This window comes from Epinephelus lanceolatus, chromosome 6 (assembly GCF_041903045.1).
Source record: "Epinephelus lanceolatus isolate andai-2023 chromosome 6, ASM4190304v1, whole genome shotgun sequence".
Classification (NCBI taxonomy): Eukaryota; Metazoa; Chordata; class Actinopteri; order Perciformes; family Serranidae; genus Epinephelus; species Epinephelus lanceolatus.
The window spans coordinates 43,381,054-43,404,839 of record NC_135739.1 but is presented as its reverse complement, the minus strand read 5'-3'; the positions used below and the strand labels follow the sequence as shown (position 1 = coordinate 43,404,839).

General features: G+C 42.2%; 2 protein-coding genes across 5 annotated transcripts in view; one reads left to right on the top strand and one right to left on the bottom strand.

Annotated features, from left to right (window-relative positions):
• The window catches only part of ect2 (epithelial cell transforming 2), a 108,145-nt gene that overhangs the window by 47,285 nt on the left and 37,074 nt on the right, over positions 1-23,786 (bottom strand). For all 4 annotated transcript variants that reach the window (XM_033620789.2, XM_033620792.2, XM_033620791.2 and 1 more), the window contains 5 exons: positions 14,309-14,439; positions 12,803-12,918; positions 12,217-12,279; positions 7,395-7,620; positions 4,565-4,689 (listed from right to left, as the gene is read on the bottom strand). In XM_033620789.2, coding sequence (XP_033476680.1) covers positions 4,565-4,689; positions 7,395-7,620; positions 12,217-12,279; positions 12,803-12,918; positions 14,309-14,439 — 661 coding nt within the window. The remainder of the gene's footprint in view (positions 1-4,564; positions 4,690-7,394; positions 7,621-12,216; positions 12,280-12,802; positions 12,919-14,308; positions 14,440-23,786) is intronic.
• On the top strand, positions 16,520-18,504 carry LOC144463718 (E3 SUMO-protein ligase ZBED1-like). The gene is made up of 3 exons (XM_078169108.1): positions 16,520-17,816; positions 17,926-18,066; positions 18,118-18,504. Exons 1-3 carry the CDS (start codon positions 16,605-16,607, stop codon positions 18,502-18,504), a joined length of 1,740 nt encoding a protein of 579 aa, XP_078025234.1. The 5' UTR covers positions 16,520-16,604.

Here is a 23,786-nt window from a genome sequence, read left to right as displayed (position 1 = left end):
ACAGCAATTCAGCACAGAGCAGCAACCTCGAATCTGTAGGGGAGGGGGGGCGGACTGGCAAAGTTGCCAGCAGTCGGCCCAGTGAATTAAATTATTTTTTCCTCAGTCTACAACTGCTGCAAGAGGCAGCAAAACATCCTTTCAATCTATAATTATTGTTTACTAATATTTGTATCACTTGCCACGGTATGAACAATGGTTATATAAGTTTCAAAACCAGCCACAACTCAGCCCTGAGCAAGAGTGATCGTCCTCTATTGACCAATCAACAGACTGCAGTGTGTCTAACTCCACCTTTTAGTTCCAAATCTGCGTCCTAGGTAGGCCTGTCACGATAACAAATTTTGCTGGGCAATTAATTGCATCAGAAATCATTGGGATAAGCGATAATATTGCGTAATATTGTGCTTTTAAGCCCATATTGTTGTAACTTTGCTGGATTTAGACCACTGTGTGTGTGTGTGTGTGCGTGTGTGTGTGTGTGTGTGTAGCCCATAGCCCCGCCTCCCCCACAGAGACAAAGACACTCGATGACAAGAGCCTTCCCTCCATTCATGACGCTAATGAACCAACTCACCTGGCTGCCAGACGATGCACAGCAGTGAACGTTCTGAACCGCAATTAATCGCGGCCGGAAAAGTTACCATCTCCCTTTAAATTTACCGTGCAATTAACCGACTTATCGCATCGCGACAGGCCTAGTCCTAGGAACCCCAACAGATGGGTGACCAAAAATGGGGACGGTTAGCACTGGTACCATCCATAGCCTTTCACAGTGGAAATGGAAAAATTGCTCACCGAACTGAACTGAACCGTACCAGACTGCTTGGTGGAAACAGGGCTTTATATCATGGTATACCTTAAAACCAGTAGATCACTGCACTCCTCGTTGAGTTTAGTTAGGATTTCAGCCAGTCAGCTTTGGTTTGGTTTCAATCTACTGCAGGGCCTTAAATCATTATTACCATCTGTACTTTTTTAATTCTGTGCAAACAATTCATGTCCCAGGTAGGGTTGTCACGATATTAAAATTTCAAACTCGATATCGATACCCAGGAAAATATTCAATACTCGATACCATTTTCGATACATGAGCAAAAAATTATGAGGCATGTCATTTTTTAAATAAAGATCAGAACAGTAACATCAATGATAACAACAAAAATCCCCCCAAAATAAATAACAACCAGAAACAAGATCTGTCCATACAAATGTATTTCAAGGGTTAAAGCAAGAAAAAATTTTGTGCCTGAAATGTGGAGCACGGAAGATTTGTGTGCCTGAAATCTGAAATCTTTTCCAGAGCGGGGGGCTTGGTGTTGCGGCCACAAAATGAAAAAATAGAAATGTATGTGTTGCAAAGGAACGTGTTTATTATCAAAACGAACAAAAAGATTATAGCTTTAGTAGTTACTTTTCAGATTAAACTTTTATAGCTTAATGAGTTTATAAATAAAGATCAAACTTTCAGTGGTTACCAGACTTTTTGACTTATAGCTCCTACATCTCTTTTTTGCCTTGGTGCTATTTATTTTTAGAAGCTAAATCATTTAGGCTGTTTGCAAAATTGTATTGCGCTTGATGTGAATTAAACAGGCAGTTACGTCAAAATTTCGCCTCTGGGCGAGCATGTCATCATTGAAATGGATCATATAATGTTGTGGTGGTGACTTTAAAACTTCAGCATAGAGGATTTTTATTGCAACTTTCGTTCTGTCTGGTTTCTGTTACCTCACCTTCAAAATTACTGCTGGTTTACCGGAGCCTCTCCTGCTCCGTCTGTGCTCTGTGTCTCAATGTGACATGATGAAAGCATGCACAGGCATCAGTGTTGACTGGCTATCACTTGTGCCGTGTAACCAATCAGAGGGGGCTGTAGGCAGGACATTGTTACAAAGCCCAGTGCAGTGGGGACTGCAGGCAGGGAGGGAGACAGCTGTGTCAGAGCCAAAGGAGCGAGTTTTAAAATACATTTATTTGATCGGTTATCAATGAAAAAACGTCCAATGCCGAGTACGGTAAACAGTAGTAGGGATGTCCCGATCCGATATTCCCATCAGTATCGGCCGCCGATATTAGCAAAAAACGTGCATCGGCATCGGATCGGACTGCATGAGAAAATGCAGATCCAAGAACTCCGATCCAGTTTTTCACGGTGTCCGATCCAGGTTTTCCAGCCCAGCTCTCCGCGAGTCAAGAAGTCCATTCCAGTGATCCGCTCCAGCTCTTACTATCAATCCACCAGGCCAGCATGCAGATGGCAGACACACACGGAGGGTAGGAAGAATTGCGGTCAATTTAGTTAACTGACTATTTGTTTTCTGCTCTGTTTTTTTGAGAGTGATATTGTGTGTGGTTTTTTTGTCCCCTCTGTTGGTCCCAGGAAACAGCAGCACCAGGCTTGCACTGACACTACTAAAATAACTGAAAAGGAAAGGCTGCATTGTTTGTTAAATGTCAACAATGTCTTGTGGTGTTGATTTATTTTCTATTTATTAAGGGGCCAAAGCAGCCAAAGCAAACTAGCTATATTTTTTATTTAATGTTAATGATCAAGTTTAAAGTTTGTTTATTTAACCCTGTTAACAATAAATGGGTCAGTTTCTCATACCAACTGTTGTGGATCATTCTAACTAACCCAATTAAGTAGTTGTTCTTGTTAGAGTAATATCGCTTGATCAAACCTTTTCTAACATGACTGACAACAAAATAAGTGAATATGTATAATACGCGCTTGGATCGGATCGGTATTGGTATCGGCCAAAACTCAAGGCTGTAATATCGGTATCGGATCGGAAGTGAAAAAAGCTGGATCGGGACATCCCTAAACAGTATGTTGTGTTTACTCACACACTGTGCACCTAAATCATTTTCCCGGTTCGCACATATATTTTTAGGGGCAAATGCAAGTGAAATGCTCGCACTGCACTGCACTGATGCTCCTGTTTCTACCTCACTATGTGATCAGAGAACCAGGGGTTATGGGAGAAACCAAACTTTTTTTTTCAGCTTCAATCTGTGACTTTACAGTTAACATAACTTTTCAGACACACATAATTGTGTTGTCCTGTTAAACTAACATTGTCTATTAATGTTACAGACGGGCATGACTGATAAAGTTTTCTGCTTAGCTCCCACATTAACGTCAGATGTTATATTTTAGTTTGATGCTGGCGACACCAGCTGCTCAGCTGCTAGTGAGGGGAGGGGCTGTACCTGCCGTCTGCAGTGTGCTGTGTTCACTTCACTAAATATTTCCAAAGAGCGCTTTTTCCTTTATCATTTTTGACCAAAACTGGCTGCTCTGATCCTCCTGCAGCCGCGCTGGCCATATTACAGCAAAAGAAATGTGTGCATGCATGCACAGCGACGACAACAAGCGGGGTTGCAGTGAGGGCTCTGTGCCTGCCAGACGCTGCCTGCACAGCGCGTGTCCGTTGGACCCGTCACGCGCACCTGACAGGCGCTGAGGTGGCGTGCACTGTTAGTATCGATACTTTTGTAAATTAGTATTGTATCCGGATACAGCGTTTGAGCATTGATACTTTTCAGTATCGATGCTTTTGACAACTCTAGTCCCAGGATTACACAAATAAAAATTATTTTTGGAGGGGATAAAAAAAAGAGTAGTGAATGACATAATTTGGCTCGCCATTGATAGTTTACTGTACAATATTAGTGCCATCCCCTCATTGGAAGTCAGCCTGTGTTACTGTTGTGTCATGTTGAAAAATGAAATCCAATTAGCAGTCTACTGTCTGCTGCTCATCTGAACACAGGCTTATACTATCTGCTGCCTCAGTAAATGGCTGTGAGATGAAAAAGACAACTGCTGCACTCAGAAATATAGATCAAGTATATTTTCCCATCACTGTAACTGTGAAGTGAAAAGGGAGCATGGATTGACTATGAAACAGGCAGTAATCAACAGTACTATGAGACAGCCTCAACTTTGTTCTCCTTCGATAAATGGCACGGTAGTGAATCTATGGCACAATGCTGTGAGTTGGTGAGTTCAGTTTTTTAATTGTATTTATTAATTCAAGACAGAAAAGTCCACGACACCAAGGAGCATACCTTATGTTCCCAGATTTAATTAAAACCAGGAGGCTTTTTGTAAGGACAAGAAACAGTTAAGCCCTGTGCAATACAACAGAGAAAACAGATGACAGGAGAGTGAGATGGCAATTATCAAGCATATAGATATTAAAAATAGATGTCTGAGGCAGAGAGAGAGTGAGTCAGGTAGAGAAAGAATGAATGAAAAGGACATCAAAATGGAGGAAGCCTAAGAAAGACTTTAAAAAAAGCTAAAGATTTTGGGCAGGGGGGAGACAGAAGGAGAAATGGTTAGGCAGGTCATTTTCTCCCTCACTGATCAGCCATCTGACTCCCTGCTGGGATCAACTGATAAGCCAGGCCAAGTGAGAGCATGCAAACACAAACACCTTTAATGATTGTAGCTTAGCTTCAATTGCTGTCGAGGGCAACCAACTGGCTGACCTGTGAGGGAGGGTTAGAATTGTCCACATTGTGCAAACACACCTCACAGACTCACACCTACCTGTAGGATGGTGCTTAAAATGTCTACGTAGTTGCTCTCAGTCTGGTAGAACTCCTTGGAGACCTGCCACCTGGCTGACTGCTTGGACAGAACAGGAGTGGAACTCTTAGATGGCTTTGAACTCTCTGGAGAAACAAGGCAGGCAGAAAGGAAGGCAAGTTGTTAATACTGCACTGAAGCAAGGACAGACACTGCCGGGTGTCAATCCACAATGGTTTTTAGCAGTTTTAATGAAATTAGGGCCTGGTCAAAACAGCACATTTGTACTGAATTTTGTGGATGTCTGAGTAAAACTTCCAGTTCAGACCTCAGGTACACCACATCACATACCTTTCCGGTTTTGATCCTGATTTTCTTTTTTGTTTTTTTTTTTCCATTCAGGAAAAATGTATATCTGGACTACAAACTGAATGTGCCATACAGTATCAAAGTATGGTAAGCTAAAACGTACATCTGGTTGCTATTATACGAAATATTTGCAGAAGTAAACGTGTCATCACGATGTAGAGTACTTAAGCATGCAAGGTGAGAGGACGGACCTGCCGTTTGTGTAGGTTCATGAGACATAACATAATATATATATAAAGTATATTAACAGATTTCTCCTCTGTTGTTGTTGTTGTTCAGCTCTTGAACATGTTAAACTTGACTGTCTTTGCGGTATTTGTCCCTCCTCCACTGTGACTGAACGGCTGAAGTGACAGTGATGATCGCAGGGTTTTTACCCAAATTTGACAATTTTTCAACTCTTGGCACACAGACAAAACGCCCAACCAGCAGCACTCGGCGCAAAATTCACACCCAGTGCCTTGTCATGCCATAAGTGTTTGTAGCACGGTGCTCCCATTGCAAAACATTACAAAAATATGCTGGCCCCAGACAAAAATGCTTTGGTGTAGAGGGCTGCATTGGGATTGGGTCCCGCTGGGTCCCGCTGGGTCGGGTCACTGCGGGATCGGGATGTAGCCTATAGCGACAGGATGGAGTTAACAAATGATGTGGAAAAGAAGCTCAAACAAGGTGTGAAGGCACACTGAGCCCTCTACTTCCCAGCGCTCTCAAAGCTGCCGTGTTTCATCTTCAGTATCCCCGCATCCAGTGCGCCTTCAGAGCAGGCCTTTAGTGTCTGTGGGCACATCGTGGAAGAGAGACGCACAGGATTGGGACCGCAGTCGTTCAGCAACATTCTCTTCCTCCACAGCAATATTATGGCCAAGTGATTAATTTGTTAAATTCATTCGTTTCATTCGTTAACTTTCTTTATTTTATGTTATTTATTAGTGTTATTTGAGCCACTCACAGCCTACTCTCGTTGCTATTTGTTAATTACATAAAGAGGCGTGATGATGCCGGTGTTATTGAGCATAGGCTTTATCTTTATCTCATTAATGTTTCTTATTCAGGTCTCTCTTAGAAAAGAGACCTTAACCTCAATCACTGTGTGATTATATAAAGGTAGAAAAATAAATAAATACAGAGGAGGAGAATAGAATATGAAACAGCCGTTACTTCATTAAAAACTAAATGAAAACAACGAAATAGGAGCGCTATTCCTGACCAGTGACATGCTGGCCAGGTAAAACGAAACAAAAAACCCCATGAATCTCTTTATTAATAGCCTATAAAATGACATGTTTTCTCCTGCGGGATGGGAGAAGACAAAATCAATGCATCTCTATTATTGTGTGGGCATAAATTCTCAGTTTTGCAGGAGCGGGCGGGAGTGGACATACACATTGCGTGTGCAGGCGGGAGTGTAACACACACGTTGCGGTTGCGGGCAGTAATGGTCAGAAATTCAGCGGGAGCAGGCAGGAGCGGGATGAAGAAAACAGTCCCGCGCAGGGCTCTACTATGGTGGACAAGGCCCCTTACTAAATAAACAAAATGAACTACATCTGTTGAAAACTGACGCAAATATAGTTTGTCATTTCAGCCTGTCAAAGCAATGATCTAAAAATGAGGAGCCTACTTCCAGCATATTTTCCAAACTACTCTGTGCTAAGAAAACACAGGGAGGAGAGATATAAGCTTCCACAAGAGAGCATTGTACACTAAATCATGTTAGCAGTCCTAATTTTCCTGAAGGTCAGATTCAACAAACAAAAACAGTGAATTTGTCGATGTGGAACTAATGATTTTTGCCATTTGTTAGATGTGAAAAAAAAAAAAAAAAAAAACGTCTGAAAGCTCATCAGAAAGTGCTTTATTTTCAACACTTGCAGCCCATGTTCATGTTTGCACTCATTTACTTTCAGCTGGCCTGGGTTAAATTCAGTGCTTCACCGAAAAAAACTAAATCTTTTCACTTAAACTGGGAAAAAAATGATGCATGACTTATTTATCGTCACCACAAAGTTCTTTGATCCTTTCGATAACTACTTTCTATTAGCCTTGAATTGGCCTGATATTTGCTAACGATATCAGTTCAGTAGTACTCGAAGTAAAAACCTGACCTGTAGAAGTTCCTGGCTGCTGCTGCTCCTCCTCTGGTTGTTGAAGGGTTTTTGTGCCCAGGTAGGACCTTTTCCTCCTCTCTTCCCTGTCTGTCCTAATCTTCCTTTCCCTGGTTTTCGTTCTTCTTATCCTATTTCTGGTCACAGTATTGGCATCTTTGCTCTCTGAACTGTTCCCTACTCTGTCTTCTGAAAGGAAGAGGGATTCATCTTATTCATGTTCTCTTATGACGAAGAACCAACCATAATCAAAGAAGAGACGATCCCCTCAGGTATTGTATTTTCCATAAAAATATAACAGAAATGCTGTAACCTTTCAGGGGTTTAGGGTTGGATCAAAGCTGTTTTCCAGTCAGCCATTATTTTTCTCTTACCTGCCAAGGCCTTGCATGTCTCAGGGGTGTTAGAGATGTCCAGCAGAGAACCCATGGACAGGGAGTGCTCTGCTGATGGCCTTTTGCGTGGTGGAGGGAAAGGGGAGATCTCTGTCTCCTTGGCGAGCTGTGCCAGGGTCTCCCTCAGACGCCGACGCTTACGGTTACTGTTGGGGGTGGTGAGGGACAGGAGGGACACTGCCTTCTTCATGGCTGGGCTGTCATTCTAAAGTACAGTGTGTTAAAAATATATAGATGAGGACAAGAAAAATACAAACTGAGCAAAGAAAGAAAGCAGCATGAAGACAAGCTGCATGTCTTGCAACTGTGGGGAAAAAAATGAAAACAGCTTGAAGCAAAAACCTTTTATAATTAATACAATTACCTGTTAATCAGTGAGGTAGGCACATCTAAAGTGTCACAGTGTGTCATACATAATGTGCAAATCTTGATTCCTGTTTGTATAATGCTGTAGTTCTGGCTAAAATCTTGATTTCAACTGTGCTGTGTAGCAGATGGCAACTACCTCAAAATGACATGCTTTAAGAGCGTGGTAACATGAAAGAGTCCCACTAGGAAAGTTCCCAAAGAGATGAGTTGGGTGACATTAGCCCCTTTTGCACTGTCTTTTCAAGGCAGGAACTTAATTCTGTTATTCTGCCTTGCTGTTCTGTACAAAAGGTACAATCCCAGGGACAGAGGCATAAGCACACCCAGCGAGCAGCAGCAACCCACTCTGAGAATGGAAACAGAGAGCTCAGTGGGGACGACTGGCTGTTCCAACAGCTGATGTGCTTTACGCTCTAAAACCAGCCACCAGCGATTTGACCAGCTGAGTTGCAGGTGACACCATAAGCTGGCTTGAGCTGTGCTCAGACCAGCCAGTTCACACCCCTACAACTTCTCTCGGCAACATTTGAAAATAGTTTCATCTCGTCACTAATCACTGGTCTGAACTGGGCTTATAAAGAACACCTGGCAGGGCAGGATCATGGGCAGCACAAGTGTAACCTTTTGATGATGTGTTACGTGTGCGACCCACTGCAGGAGATGTAAAAAGTAGCTACTAGCAGTTAGCAGCTATCTCAAAGAAGAAGAACAGTGGCTGAAAATGTCCACATATTTGGAAAACAATGAGGTCCGGGGGCTTTCTAAATTTATACACTGAAGCAGCATGATGCCGCTGTTGTTTGGTTCTGTGTAAAAATGCATGGCGGCATAAAGACAGGACTTTTTAGTGGCCCTATAGCGCCGTCTCTGTGTAAAAAGGGCAACTAACTGTGGAAAGACCCCTAAAAGATGCACTGGCAATTTACCAAGTAGAAGGGATAACAAAACCGAGTTGTAAGCAAACACAGGCACATATTGATTCACACAGGACAGGGTGGGTTGGAAAAAGGCACTGTTGACCATAACAATGTATTGGAGGTGAGCTGGTTGCATAAACTGCAGTGGTAGCCTTTCGCCTACAGCTCTACATCTCACAGTTTGCTGTGGCAGTTTACTGTGTTTTCTGGCAGTGTGAGGAGGTGGGAAAGTAGGCATGATGTGGACTTCTCTCTCAAGTAGAACACCACTTATGCCTTTAAGGAAAGCCTGTCCAAGAGTGTGCACCATTGTCTATCATTATCTTTGTACAATTCATCGTGTCTCTTTTCTTTATGATGGCAGGCTTTTAGCCCCCCCCCCACCCCTTTAAGTGTAGACACTTTGAAGAGCTAAGAACACCTTTGCCTTAGACACGATTGAACGGCACTCAGTACAAATTAGTTCATTTCAAGCATAAGCTGGCCTTTAGGACCAGTTAGCCCCACTATCAAGCAGGCACACAAGCATTCATTGTTATCACAGCTAAAGAAAAAGGCCACAAGAGAAGCTGCAGGGTCGACTCAACAAAAATGAGCTGAATCTGTGTTTTTGATTGTGCTATAGGATGACACATCACTCTGTTTAAATGGTCACAATCCTAAATCTTGATGTGGCAAGATAGCTGGTTGTTTAATACATTTTTCACAGTTTCCATTTGTTTTAGATAAGATACACTTTTATTGATACCCTGCAGGGAAATAAGTTGTTGCAGCAGTACAGCAGAAATAAACGCCACTAAGTGCACAAAATAACAAAAAATAGTAAACTAATAAATAAATAGAATAAAGTAGAAAATATCAAAGAAAATTTTTCAAAGTGACAGTTTGATGGGCAAAATTTTAACTTTCAAATTGTGAAAAGGGCACATAGAACCCTGATATTCACTATGTTTACATGGCATAAGAGAAAATTGATTTACTGTGTTAGTCGGATTAAAACCAGACTTTTAAAATACAAGTAAACATGTTGGTCAGACTGAAATCGTACTAAATCAAATCTTGAAGTCAGACTAACACACCCAGATATTGCAATTGGGAGTCGATTTACTCCTGCATGTATATAGTCAATCGGACCCAAACTGGCCAAGGCACTCTGCGCATGCTCCACAGTCTCTACCCCAGGCTTTGACCTGAAAGTCAAATAGCATTAAATGTGGAACATAAGAAGTTGGTAGGAATTGAAAAATCTACATCCAGAGCCGTGCATTTTTGGTCGGACACGGAGACACAGTTCATGCTGTGTCAGCTGATAGAGTTAAATATTTTAAAATACAGGTTTGCTGCTAGCTAACTATAGCTAACTTGTTTGCAGATTGTTTGGTCTGCGACATAATAGGTCAACCAGAAAAGGGTCAAATTTTAACACGCTGAAAGGGGGCATATCACCATCTATCAGCTGAGACGGACATACAGTACAGGCCAAAAGTTTGGACACACCTTCTCATTCAATGCGTTTTCTTTATTTTCATGACTATTTACATTGTAGATTCTCACTGAAGGCATCAAAACTATGAATGAACACATGCGGAGTTATGTACTTAACAAAAAAAGGTGAAATAACTGAAAACATGTTTTATATTCTAGTTTCTTCAAAATAGCCACCCTTTGCTCTGATTACTGCTTTGCACACTCTTGGCATTCTCTCCATGAGCTTCAAGAGGTAGTCACCTGAAATGGTTTCCACTTCACAGGTGTGCCTTATCAGGGTTAATTAGTGGAATTTCTTGCTTTATCAATGGGGTTGGGACCATCAGTTGTGTTGTGCAGAAGTCAGGTTAATACACAGCCGACAGCCCTATTGGACAACTGTTAAAATTCATATTATGGCAAGAACCAATCAGCTAACTAAAGAAAAACGAGTGGCCATCATTACTTTAAGAAATGAAGGTCAGTCAGTCCGGAAAATTGCAAAAACTTTAAATGTGTCCCCAAGTGGAGTCGCAAAAACCATCAAGTGCTACAATGAAACTGGCACACATGAGGACCGACCCAGGAAAGGAAGACCAAGAGTCACCTCTGCTTCTGAGGATAAGTTCATCCGAGTCACCAGCCTCAGAAATCGCAAGTTAACAGCAGCTCAGATCAGAGACCAGATGAATGCCACACAGAGTTCTAGCAGCAGACCCATCTCTAGAACAACTGTTAAGAGGAGACTGCGCGAATCAGGCCTTCATGGTCAAATAGCTGCTAGGAAACCACTGCTAAGGAGAGGCAACAAGCAGAAGAGATTTGTTTGGGCCAAGAAACACAAGGAATGGACATTAGACCAGTGGAAATCTGTGCTTTGGTCTGATGAGTCCAAATTTGAGATCTTTGGTTCCAACCGCCGTGTCTTTGTGAGACGCAGAAAAGGTGAACGGATGGATTCCACATGCCTGGTTCCCACTGTGAAGCATGGAGGAGGAGGTGTGATGGTGTGGGGGTGTTTTGTTGGTGACACTGTTGGGGATTTATTCAAAATTGAAGGCACACTGAACCAGCATGGCTACCACAGCATCCTGCAGCGACATGCCATCCCATCCGGTTTGCGTTTAGTTGGACGATCATTTATTTTTCAACAGGACAATGACCCCAAACACACCTCCAGGCTGTGTAAGGGCTATTTGACCAAGAAGGAGAGTGATGGAGTGCTGCGGCAGATGACCTGGCCTCCACAGTCACCGGACCTGAACCCAATCCAGATGGTTTGGGGTGAGCTGGACCGCAGAGTGAAGGCAAAGGGGCCAACAAGTGCTAAACACCTCTGGGAACTCCTTCAAGACTGTTGGAAAACCATTTCAGGTGACTACCTCTTGAAGCTCATCGAGAGAATGCCAAGAGTGTGCAAAGCAGTAATCAGAGCAAAGGGTGGCTATTTTGAAGAAACTAGAATATAAAACATGTTTTCAGTTATTTCACCATTTTTTGTTAAGTACATAACTCCACATGTGTTCATTCACAGTTTTGATGCCTTCAGTGAGAATCTGCAATGTAAATAGTCATGAAAATAAAGAAAACGCATTGAATGAGAAGGTGTGTCCAAACTTTTGGCCTGTACTGTACTTCAGTCAATAAATCAATTCCCGTCCCATTGTTGTATACTGAGACAAGGACAGTAGTCCAATTAAATGGCTTAGTTGACCTATAAGTGTAGCTCAACTGCGTGTAAACATACTGAATGAAATCTCTCTCCTGGAGAGCTTGAATAGGGGTCCTTGGTTTGGTTTCAAATGATAGAAAGAACTCTACAGTAAATGAAAAGTACCGAAACAAGAATGGGAGCAACATAAATATAAGTGCTTTGTTATTAAAAAAGACAAAAGTGACAAAGAGAATTAAACAAAAGGTTGATCCATTGCCTTTAAACTGTTTGTCTTGGTGTTGTTTACATTTCATACTATAAGTGTGCAGTATCCTTTAGGTCAGTGTATATACATCGGGCTTGAATTAATAACATCACCTATAAACACACTCACCTTCTCGTAGAGGTACATGGACTCTCCAGCCCGAGCGTCCATCTGAATGCTTCCCCAGAACCACTACCACAGAAGAGAGAAAACTGCTTTTACTGACTGCTGGGTTTGGACAGAGCTACGTAGAAACAAAAGATTTCTGATACTACAGTGACATAGACTCCCCTTTGAAAACCAATATAACGAGCAGAATAAAGAAAAAGCCATATTGATTGTGGGGTTTGAAGTACACCTAAACCACCACTCTACCCTGACTCAAATTATTCATCCACTGGAATGAGGAAATCTATTATTGATCCCTCTCTCTGACAGCACAGACAGAGAGAGGGAGAGCAGAGATGGTATCAACTGAGGTTTAATCTAAAAGGAATCCTGATCAGATGATGACGGCATTCTGTTAAGGAGGAAAAAACTGAAAGGACCTATTATTTTTCCCTTGCCCCCCTTGTATCTTTATCTTCCTGTTGCAAAACATTAGAGTATATGGTATGTTATGTCATGGTAGTGTTTGAGCTAGTTTCAGAGGTGTCAAACTTGTTTGTCTTAAGAAGCAGCACTGAAACTGCACTCTTTCCTTAAAACTACCTACCTCCTGTTTGACCACAAACAGTTTCTTGGAGGGAGAAAACGGCAGTTCCTTTACTGAGTTTTCCTCCACTACCATGTGTGTACACCTCTCATCTCCAACCTCAAGATAACTCCCACCTAAGATACAGAAAAACAGAGAGATAATGATGGAAAAATATGTAAATGTGCATACACATATATACACAAACACCTTTTTAAAAATGGATCAGATTTACTAATTTTACTTTAGCTAAATCAGAATTGACCATTCAATAAAGCCCCTCCCCAACAGAAATTGAGTGCCCCAAGAATGAGTCTTAAATACAGAAATGAGTTAGCATTTTTGCACATCCGGTTCCCTTGTCTCATTTTGTTCTCGGACATGAAATATGTCAGTGAATAACCTACTCGAGACTATGAGAAATTTTGAAGCTTATATGTGTATTAAAAAAGGTGGTCAATAACAAGCAGCTAAATGAGACTACAGAACATCATCACGCCAAACATGGCTTTACAGCCTTGTTGTGGTACAGATGTTAAATCATCCGACCATGGTGTATTTCAATTATAGGACAACATTAGCTTCTTACCTCTTGCAACTGCATTTAGGCTTCAAAAATTGTGGTTTCCATATGTGAAGATTATCTTGCTGAACAAAACGTGTAAGTATCATAAACTTTTGTTTGCCACAGAGCTTATTTTCTAGCTTTGTATGACCATCTTGATGATGTCAGCTCAACATCCTACTTAGTTCTCTCAATCAGTCTGCACTGGGTGCCACCCAATAACACTTTCCAGAAAATAAAATCCAATCGGGGCCAATCAGGGATCAGTACCATAGCTGACAACTTATTCAGCCAATCAGGGACTGCATTGTAGCTGATGACATTAAAGGCAGACTGCCGCTTGAAGAACAGTGATAGCAGCTCCTGAAGAAACAAGTGCTAATTCTAACATAAGTAGAGTAAACACAGTAATAAGTAAAGTTATTGCAGAAATAGAGTCAGTAACAACGAAGAAACAAGAAGAGTATACACTCACTGAGATTCTCGAGGAAAAGGTGTTTTCTCTATTCTTTCTCTACTGGATTTGGCAAAAGCTTGATTTATGAAACGGCTCTGTTGATAATGAAGAAGATGTTCCCTGGTGTTTTGTTAAGCTGATTTGCTGGAGAAGTTTGTCTAGGTCAAGGTGAGTACTCCCACCCACTTTAAGTGTTTGGAGCGGCAGTGAGTCCAGACTGATACAAAAAGCTAAACAGAAAGTTGAGCTTACCTCGTCAGGATGGTCTCACCAGGCTGCTTATTTTCGGGCTTCAGTAAGAACAATATTCAGTATCAAAGTGTTTTAAAAGCTGTGTCATTTTTTTATCACCTCACTCCATAAACCAAATATATACAAAAGTGCAAGTGTACAATAGAAGTGTGAACACTGTAACTAGTGTGCCTGTCTGCCAGAAAGCCACCACAAAAAAACAACAACTGCTGCACAGACACTTTGCCAGATCGTTGTGTGCTGCTGCACTGACCGTGTTTGAGAGTCCTCTCCTCCATGTTGGCCTTCTCTTCAACTGAGAAACCCAAGAAACTGAGGATGCAGTCCTGGAACGGAGGCACTTTGAACTCTGTTCGAAACTCTTCTTCTCCTGCATGAAAGTGCCTGAACACATGAAAGTGGGAGAAACAAAGGGACAGTCAATACTATCACATCATCATTTCTGCAATTGGGTTTGTGTTCAAGTACTTAAAACATAATTGTTCCACTCACACAAAAATAATGTGACAGGTCTTTCAACTGTCAAGTACAGTTTCATTAAAAGTTGATTCTGTTACTGTTATATTTCAAAGGATTTGTGCATAGATCAAGCCTATATTGTAAACATGCACTGAGACACTGTCCGTCTCACTAGAATAGTCAATAATCAAGAGTTAATGCTAGACCTGTATTAAGTGCAACAATAATAAAATGAACAACTGCAATTCACACACTGAAACACTTCAGAGATAAGCCATTTAAAGGCAAAAGTGGAAGTGACTGTCACTTATTTGCTCAGCGAGTGAGATACACAGTTGAGGGAGAGATAACAACGTAAAGCCCAGTTCAGATCAATGATTCGCAACAAGACAAAACAAAACGTTTCATAACATTGCAGAGAAAAGTTGCAGCGGTGTGAACTGGCCAGTCTGAGCTCAACTCAAACCTGCTGATAATGTCACCTGCAACTCAGATGGCCAAATCCCCCCCAAATTACACAAGCTTACGAGTGTCACGTCATCAAGAAGAGGTGGGGGCGTTGCTGCTATATATAACTCCAGTTCTCTTCAGTTAAATCCAAGAAACATCACTGTTTTTACATCCTTTGAAGTACTTGTTATGCATTCCAAGCTACAGTCATTTTATATAGCTATTTTATATCGACCACCAGGGCCCTACTCACAGTTTTTATCAGAGTTTTCTACCTTTTTTTGTGACATGCTGACATGATCTGATAAACTTTTAATTATGGGAGATTTTAATATCCATATTAACGATAAATCTGAACCACTCAGTAAAGCTTTTCTAGACCTGACCGATTTTACTGGTTTGACATAACAAATCAATGAACCCACTCACTTCTATGGTCACACACTTGACCTGATCCTTACACGCAGCCTCTTTTTCACAGATCTAGCTATCTCACCACACCTAAATGCCCTTTCAGATCACTGTTTCTTCACCTTTAAAATTACATTCATCTTTAATCGTCATATTAGCCACTCTAAAATCTATACTACCCGATGCACCGACTCATCCACTGTTGATAAACTTTGTGAGAAACTCAAATCAACTATCACCACCATGGATCACTCCTGTTGCCTAAATGAATTCACAGAAAATTTCAATTTTGCATTACTGGATACTTTTAACTCAGTCGCCCCTCTCTATAACAGAAAAATTAGACCAAAACCATCCCCTTGGTACAATCAAAACACTCGGCTTATGAAACAAAAATGCAGAAAGCTCGAGCATAAATGAAGATCAACCAAGCTAAATAATTTTCGGCTTGAATGGTTAAACAGCCTTCGTAAATATAAACACACTCTTTGTGCCGCTAGAACAGCTTACTTTTCTGAACTTATACAAAATAATAAAAATAACTCAAAATTTCTCTTTGACGCTGTAGCTAAATTAACATGTAAACCATCCCCTATGTGCAATATTCCTCATACTGCTTCTGATTTCATAGAATTTTTCACCAATAAATCGACAACATCAGAAAAGCAATATCCTCTCTCCCATCTCCCACCCAGGGCATGGCGGTTTCATACGACCTGTCTTCACCTTGCAAACTCACCCACTTTGAGACAATTTCCGATGAAACTCTTTCTAAACTGGTTTTCTCCTCCAATTCCACTACCTCCCTACTGGATCCTATTCCCTCTAAGTACATTAAGGACCTCTTCCCAATTCTTAGCCCAGCACTACATATAATTAATAGCTCTCTTACCACTGGAACAGTAGACTCACAAGTCAGTCTTTAGACGCTTTGCTTAACTAAAGACTGATGACTTTCTCCCTGATTTTGTGTTTAGATGGGCGGATACAATTTCAGAGTTTAAAAAAACTCCCTACGTTGCAGAACCAATAGTAAATCTGCAGGCAGGGATGCACATGATTAACCGTTTAACCGTTAACCGATAACAAGAACTTTGACCGATTAACACTATCGGTTGGTTTTTTGTTTTTTTTTTTGGCCACTTGTGTCAATCAACTCATGGGGGCGTGTCGACACGTGCAGACTACTGACTCGTGCAGTCCGCCATATTTAGCAATTCGCAGCAAAAATGAGTAATGTGTGGGACCATTTTGACCGAAAGAATGATGAGGTTATTTGCAAAATATGCAGTGCAACACTGAAATATAGCAGTAGTACGAGCACAATGCAATACCACTTGCAAAGCAAACATCCACAAGCATCAGATGATGGAGGACTACAGCCAACTTTGCTCTCCATGATAGCGGGGAGAAGATGCGATGCGCGGTGGTCTGAGCAGATAACTCAGAAAATTTGTTCGATGGTGGAGAACAACATTTTGCCTATCAGCGTGGTCAGTGGCGAGGGTTTTCAGGAGCTACTGGGCTATATCGAGCCTAATTACCAAATCCCATCAAGGCCGACCATTACCCATCGACTTGAAACCCGTTATGAAGAGAGAAAAAAAGAACTTAAAGCACAGCTTGCAAGCACAAAGTTCATGGCTCTTACAACCGACTGCTGGACCGCGCTCACAACGGAGAGATATGTGACAATTACATGTCACTATATCGATGAGGATTGGAAAGTTAAATCTGCCGTCCTGCTAACACAGAGTATGCCAAGCAGACACACAGCTGACAACCTCGCAGCTAAACTAAATGATGCGGTGGAGACATGGGGACTCAGTGGGAAAGTGTCTGCATGCGTCCACGATAACGCACGCAACATTGTGGCTGCCAACTCTCCGGGACGGGTGAACTGGGACTCAGTCTCCTGTTTTGCGCATAGACTGCAGCTGGCGGTAAATGATGGATTCAACATTTTTGTGCATCGTGTTATTGTTGCAGCTGGGCGGCTTGTCAGACACTTCAACCACAGCACTCCTGCATGCAAAGCACTGGAGGCCAAACAAGACCAAATGCAGCTTCCAAAACACAAACTTATCCAGTCGTGTAAAACAAGATGGAACTCGGTGTGTGACATGTTCGCAAGACTCCTGGAACAACAGTGGGCAGTTACAGCTGTTCTGTCCGACCGAACAGTTACAAAACTGCAAGAAGCCAGAACCCTTGAGATCCGAGACGAGTACTGGCAGATAATGGAGGAGACTGTGCCGGTGTTGGAGACGTTAAAATGTGCGACCACCATCATGTCCACAGAAAAGGAGGTGTCAGTTTCCAACATTTATCCCATCACCTTCAGCTTGCTAAACAAACACCTGACGAGAGCTGAAGATGACGGCCAGAGAGTGAGAGAGTTTAAGGTGAAGGTCCGGCAGTCATTGTGTGACCGGATGGGGGTAATCTATTTAGCTATAATAGTAGCCTAATTATTATCATTATTATTATGCTTTGTTCCGTTATGAAATAAGAGGGAAATTAATTAGGCTATAATACTGTTCACCACAGGTTGATACGGAGGAGTTGGTGGCCAAGCCAGCGCTGATCGCCTGTGTCCTGGACCCACGCCATAAACATCTCAGGTTTTTTTCACCAAGGGAGAAAGAAGCCGCAAAAGCAAAACTACTGGAAATCTGTGCTACTATGGAAGTAGCCACTGAAGATGAGCCTGTCGCTGGCGCTGCTTGTGGAGGTGATGAGACAGGTGGTGCTTCGGGTGAGGATGCGGAGAAAGCGGTGTCTGCTGCCCAGGCTGGAATCCGGTGCCGCCCAGGCAGTGCCATGATGTTGCTCCTGGGAGATGACTACAGCACCCCTAAACAAGGTGATGATCCAAAGGCAGCGGTGGACACCTATATGAGAGACAATCTACCCTCACTGGATACTAATCCTCTTGATTGGTGGAAAATTCAACAAACGTGCTTCCCGAGGCTGGCCACTCTAGCGAGGCGCTACCTCTGTGTTCCCGGGACATCTGTGCCGTCTGAGCGGGTGTTCTCCGCTGCGGGTCTCACAGTGAACAGACTGCGCACCAGGCTAACTCCGGAGCATGTTGACATGTTGCTTTTTCTTAATCAAAACCTGTGAGCTGTCTGACAGAGGACTGAGGTACGTAGGCCTGGCCTGATTATTTTATTTTGAGGACTGAAATTTTCATCTAAAAAAAGTGTTGTGTTGTGTGTGTGTTTTTTTTTTTACAGCGCCGCCGCCGAGAGCATTCATGTGTGTTTCAGTTTTACTAATCTATTGGCTGTTGCTATTTATTTTAATAAGTTATAAAATATGATACACGGGAGATATAGGCAGGCTATACTATTTGCTATTTTATTTTAAGAAATTACCGGTATAAGTTATTTTTTAAGTTACACGTGAGGACTTCCAGTGGCTGGCTATGGGCCACTTATGCACAGTTATGATTCAAAGTGTTTTTGTTTTGTTAATCTGGCTGTTGTTATTTATCCTATTTGTAGCCTATCTATAGGCCTAAGTTTAAATATTTTTGATAGGCTACACGAGAGCCGACTCCGCTATTTATTTTATTTATTTCAAATGTTATCTTATGCAGCGCACTGGGCACGCTGTATGATTCAAAGTGTGTTTTTGTTTTGTTAATCTGGCTGTTGTTATTTATTTGTATAAGTTTAATATTTTGATGCATGAGAGACACTCCGCTATTTCAAAATGTTATAACGGCACTGGAGGATTTAAAGTGTGTTTTTCGTTTTGTTATGCTGTTTTCATTAGAAAGTCAGGCATCTAGGCTATTTGATACCTAATTATTTAAGTTAAATATGTGCAAATCTGTTGTATTCCGTTCACAGTATAGGCTACTGCAGCGTAGTCCTCCTCCTTTTTTTTTACTCCGTTCACACTTCAGCAGCGCTGCAGGTTTGAGGCAATGTAAAAAAAAAATCCTCATGTTCACATTATTGTTTATGCCCTCATCTGCATATTTAAAAAATAAACCCCTTATGAAAAAAAGCATTTGTTGTAACGGTACTTTTTTGATGGGTCACAGACACTCAATAGCGCATTTTAATCTTATCAGTTAACGGTTATTAATCGGTTAACGAGAGTCGGTCATCGGTCAGAAAATTTTTTCAAAATGTGCATCCCTATCTGCAGGGCGGTCCTTCGGTGGCTCGCTGAACTCTTGTGCTTGTAAACATAGTCCCACTAGAAACACGTATAGCGGTACAAAATGGCTCACCCGTGCTCGCAGAAAACGCCGTCAAAGTTAGTGGATGTTTGTCGCGTTTGTGGCGACACATTCTCGCCGACTAAAAGAAACAAACATAATCTTTTACAAGGCCATGACTCATATACTGCTAAAAGCTCTGCTGGTTTATATATATCACATTTTTCACATCACTGTATCACCGTTTAGACTAATCTGATGTTTGTAAAGTCGATAAACACAATCACTGAACAAACATTACTATTTCTTAGCTGTTAGCGGTGTCTGTAATAGGTAATAACTCATTAAACGGTCCGTGAAAAAAATATTTTTCCCAGCGGATATCTTAGTTACAACATGATTGAGCTAGCAAAGCAGTTTTGTGTTGCTATGTGTGGTATTTATTCAGTTTTGGGAAATCACGATGTCTAGAAAGCATCAGTGGCTGCAGCTGACAGGGACAGCGAACAGCAGCAGCAAAGCTAACATCAGGACGTCATCTGTTAAAACCCTCCCGTTGTCGGATACGACATGAAACTACTACAGTTAGCTCAATCATGTTGTAACTAAGACATCCGCTGGAAAAAATATTTTCTTCACGGATGAGCACACGTTTGATAAAACGGAGTTTAATCTCTCGGCATCCATTTTCAAGCTCTCTGTGTGTTTGTTTCCTTGCGGACGAGAAAAGGGGGATCGCACATTTCCAAGAAGGCGTGTCCTTTTCAAAAATGCAAGAGGCGTTGCTTTGTTGCCGGCCGTTTTCGCCGGTGTGTTAAACACACTTTACAAAGGAGTGTCTCCAGACTATCAGAAGGCGGAGATCTCTGATTGTCTGGTGGCGAGACTACTGGAACAGTACCTGCATCTTTTAAAACAGGTGTAATCAAGCCACTATTCAAGAAACATAACCTGGACCCTGATGTAATCAATAATTACAGACCAATTACAAATCTCCCTGTTCTTTCAAAAATCCCAGAAAAAGCAGTAGCCCGATAACTCACTGATCACCTCTCATTCAATAATCTATACGACCCTCATCAATCCCGTTTCAAAAAATTCCATAGTACAGAAACCGCACTGACAAAAGTGGTCAATGATTTACTACTCGCCTCCGATTCCGACAGCTTCAGGACTGCTGCTACTAGACCTCAGCGCAGCGTTTGATACACTTGATCACCATATTCTACTCCACTGTCTAGAAAACTACATAGGACTCACCGACTCTGCTCTTGCCTGGTTCAAATCCTACCCTACCGACAGATCTCACTTTGTTTTTCATAATAACTGCTCTTCAGAACGCAAAAGGTCAATTATGGTGTACCACAACGGTCTGTGCTTGGTCCCATTCTCTTTGCTATTTACATGCGACCCCTCGGTTCATTAATTAATAAATACAAATTAGATTCCCACTTCTACGCAGACGATACTCAGCTCTACATATCCATCAAGCCTGACACCTCATCAACTGATCGATCTAGAACAGTGCACACAAGAAATCAAACAATGGATGTCATCAAACTTCCTTCTATTAAATACTGAAAAAACTGAAATGTTAATCCTAGGCCTAAAGCACATCAGAAACAAATTCTGCAATCTCACCTTAAACTTAGCTGGTCATCATTTCACAATGCCCCCGTGTTAGAAATCTCTGTATTTTATTCAATCCTAATCTCTCTTTTGAAGACCATATTAATAATATAACAAAAAAAGCATATTTTCACCTACGTAATATTGTCAAGATTCATCCCATTCTCTCCATGACTGATGCAGAAACACTGGTTCACGCTTTTGTTTGCAATACACTTTTCTCTGGCTTACCAAATTCAACTATTAGGAAACTACAGCTCGTTCAGAATACTGCTGCCAGGATATTAAACAGAACCAGAAAATCTGACCATATCACCCCAGTTCTCATTTCATTACACTGGCTCCCTGTACACACTAGATCGGACTTCAAGATTCTACTTTTAACTTATAAAATATTACACGAACTTGCACCATCCTACTTATCATCTCTACTTACTCCACATTTATCAATCAGGCCTCCACAATCCCATAACCTCGGTCTCCTATCCATCCCCAAATTAATAAATCATCAGCAGGTGGTAGAGCCTTCTCATACCGAGCCCCTCTCCTCTGGAACCGCCTTTCCATTCAAATCCGTGAAGCCAACACAGTCGATTCCTTCAAAAGTAAACTCAAAACACACCTTTTTGCATCTGCCTTTAACATCACAGTCTCTGTCCTTACATACTACATCATGGTTATCTACTACTACTCAGTCATTGTGCGCATCAATTTATGTTTAGTTTTTTATATATACAAGTGCCAATGTTATTTTTGTTTTGTTTTTTTTGTTTTTGTTTTTTTTCGCTTGCTGCGGCAGGTGCTCCGTCCCTGCTGAGCCATCTGTTTCTGTCCTCACTATGTGTTGGTGTCAGACGGTGGGTCACTGCTGCTGCTCGCTGTATGAGCTCATGCCCCCTCACACACTCGGGGCTCTAGTTTCCCGGCGTGGTGCAGGGAGCTAGTTTCGAGCAGCGCAACCTGAGGCGCGCTCAGTTTGGTAGTTTGGCAGACCGAGGTGCGCTGAGATGGGTGTGGCGGCGCAGCAGGGGGAGGTGTCGACAGATACAGCTTGTTGCAGTGACAGTTTCGTGCCAAAAGGCTTCACTGAAGGTGCGCTAAAAGCTCGCCAGCTGAAACCAGGTCTACTGTCAGCGCAGGGGGAGCGCAGCCGGTGTAAGCTGAAGTTTGGCTGACCGGCGGACAGTGCGCACACGTCGCCAAAACCTCACAGGCAGGTTTCCAGAATATCAGGCACATTAATAATGCAATAAATACTGCCGAAGTGCCCCTGAGCAAGGCACCAAACCCCCCAACTGCTCAGAGCGCCTGTCATGGGCAGCCCACTCTAACATCTCTCCACTTTGTGCATGTACAGTACAGGCCAAAAGTTTGGACACACCTTCTCATTCAATGCGTTTTCTTTATTTTCATGACTATTTACATTGTAGATTCTCACTGAAGGCATCAAAACTATGAATGCACACATGTGGAGTTATGTACTTCACAAAAAAAGGTGAAATAACTGAAAACATGTTTTATATTCTAGTTTCTTCAAAATAGCCACCCTTTGCTCTGATTACTGCTTTGCACACTCTTGGCATTCTCTCCATGAGCTTCAAGAGGTAGTCACCTGAAATGGTTTCCACTTCACAGGTGTGCCTTATCAGGGTTAATTAGTGGAATTTCTTGCTTTATCAATGGGGTTGGGACCATCAGTTGTGTTGTGCAGAAGTCAGGTCAATACACAGCTGACAGCCCTATTGGACAACTGTTAAAATTCATATTATGGCAAGAACCAATCAGCTAACTAAAGAAAAACGAGTGGCCATCATTACTTTAAGAAATGAAGGTCAGTCAGTCCGGAAAATTGCAAAAACTTTAAATGTGTCCCCAAGTGGAGTCGCAAAAACCATCAAGCGCTACGACGAAACTGGCACACATGAGGACCAACCCAGGAAAGGAAGACCAAGAGTCACCTCTGCTTCTGAGGATAAGTTCATCCGAGTCACCAGCCTCAGAAATCGCAAGTTAACAGCAGCTCAGATCAGAGACCAGATGAATGCCACACAGAGTTCTAGCAGCAGACCCATCTCTAGAACAACTGTTAAGAGGAGACTGCGCGAATCAGGCCTTCATGGTCAAATAGCTGCTAGGAAACCACTGCTAAGGAGAGGCAACAAGCAGAAGAGATTTGTTTGGGCCAAGAAACACAAGGAATGGACATTAGACCAGTGGAAATCTGTGCTTTGGTCTGATGAGTCCAAATTTGAGATCTTTGGTTCCAACCGCCGTGTCTTTATGAGACGCAGAAAAGGTGAACGGATGGATTCCACATGCCTGGTTCCCACTGTGAAGCATGGAGGAGGAGGTGTGATGGTGTGGGGGTGTTTTGCTGGTGACACTGTTGGGGATTTATTCAAAATTGAAGGCACACTGAACCAGCATGGCTACCACAGCATCCTGCAGCGACATGCCATCCCATCCGGTTTGCGTTTAGTTGGACGATCATTTATTTTTCAACAGGACAATGACCCCAAACACACCTCCAGGCTGTGTAAGGGCTATTTGACCAAGAAGGAGAGTGATGGAGTGCTGCGGCAGATGACCTGGCCTCCACAGT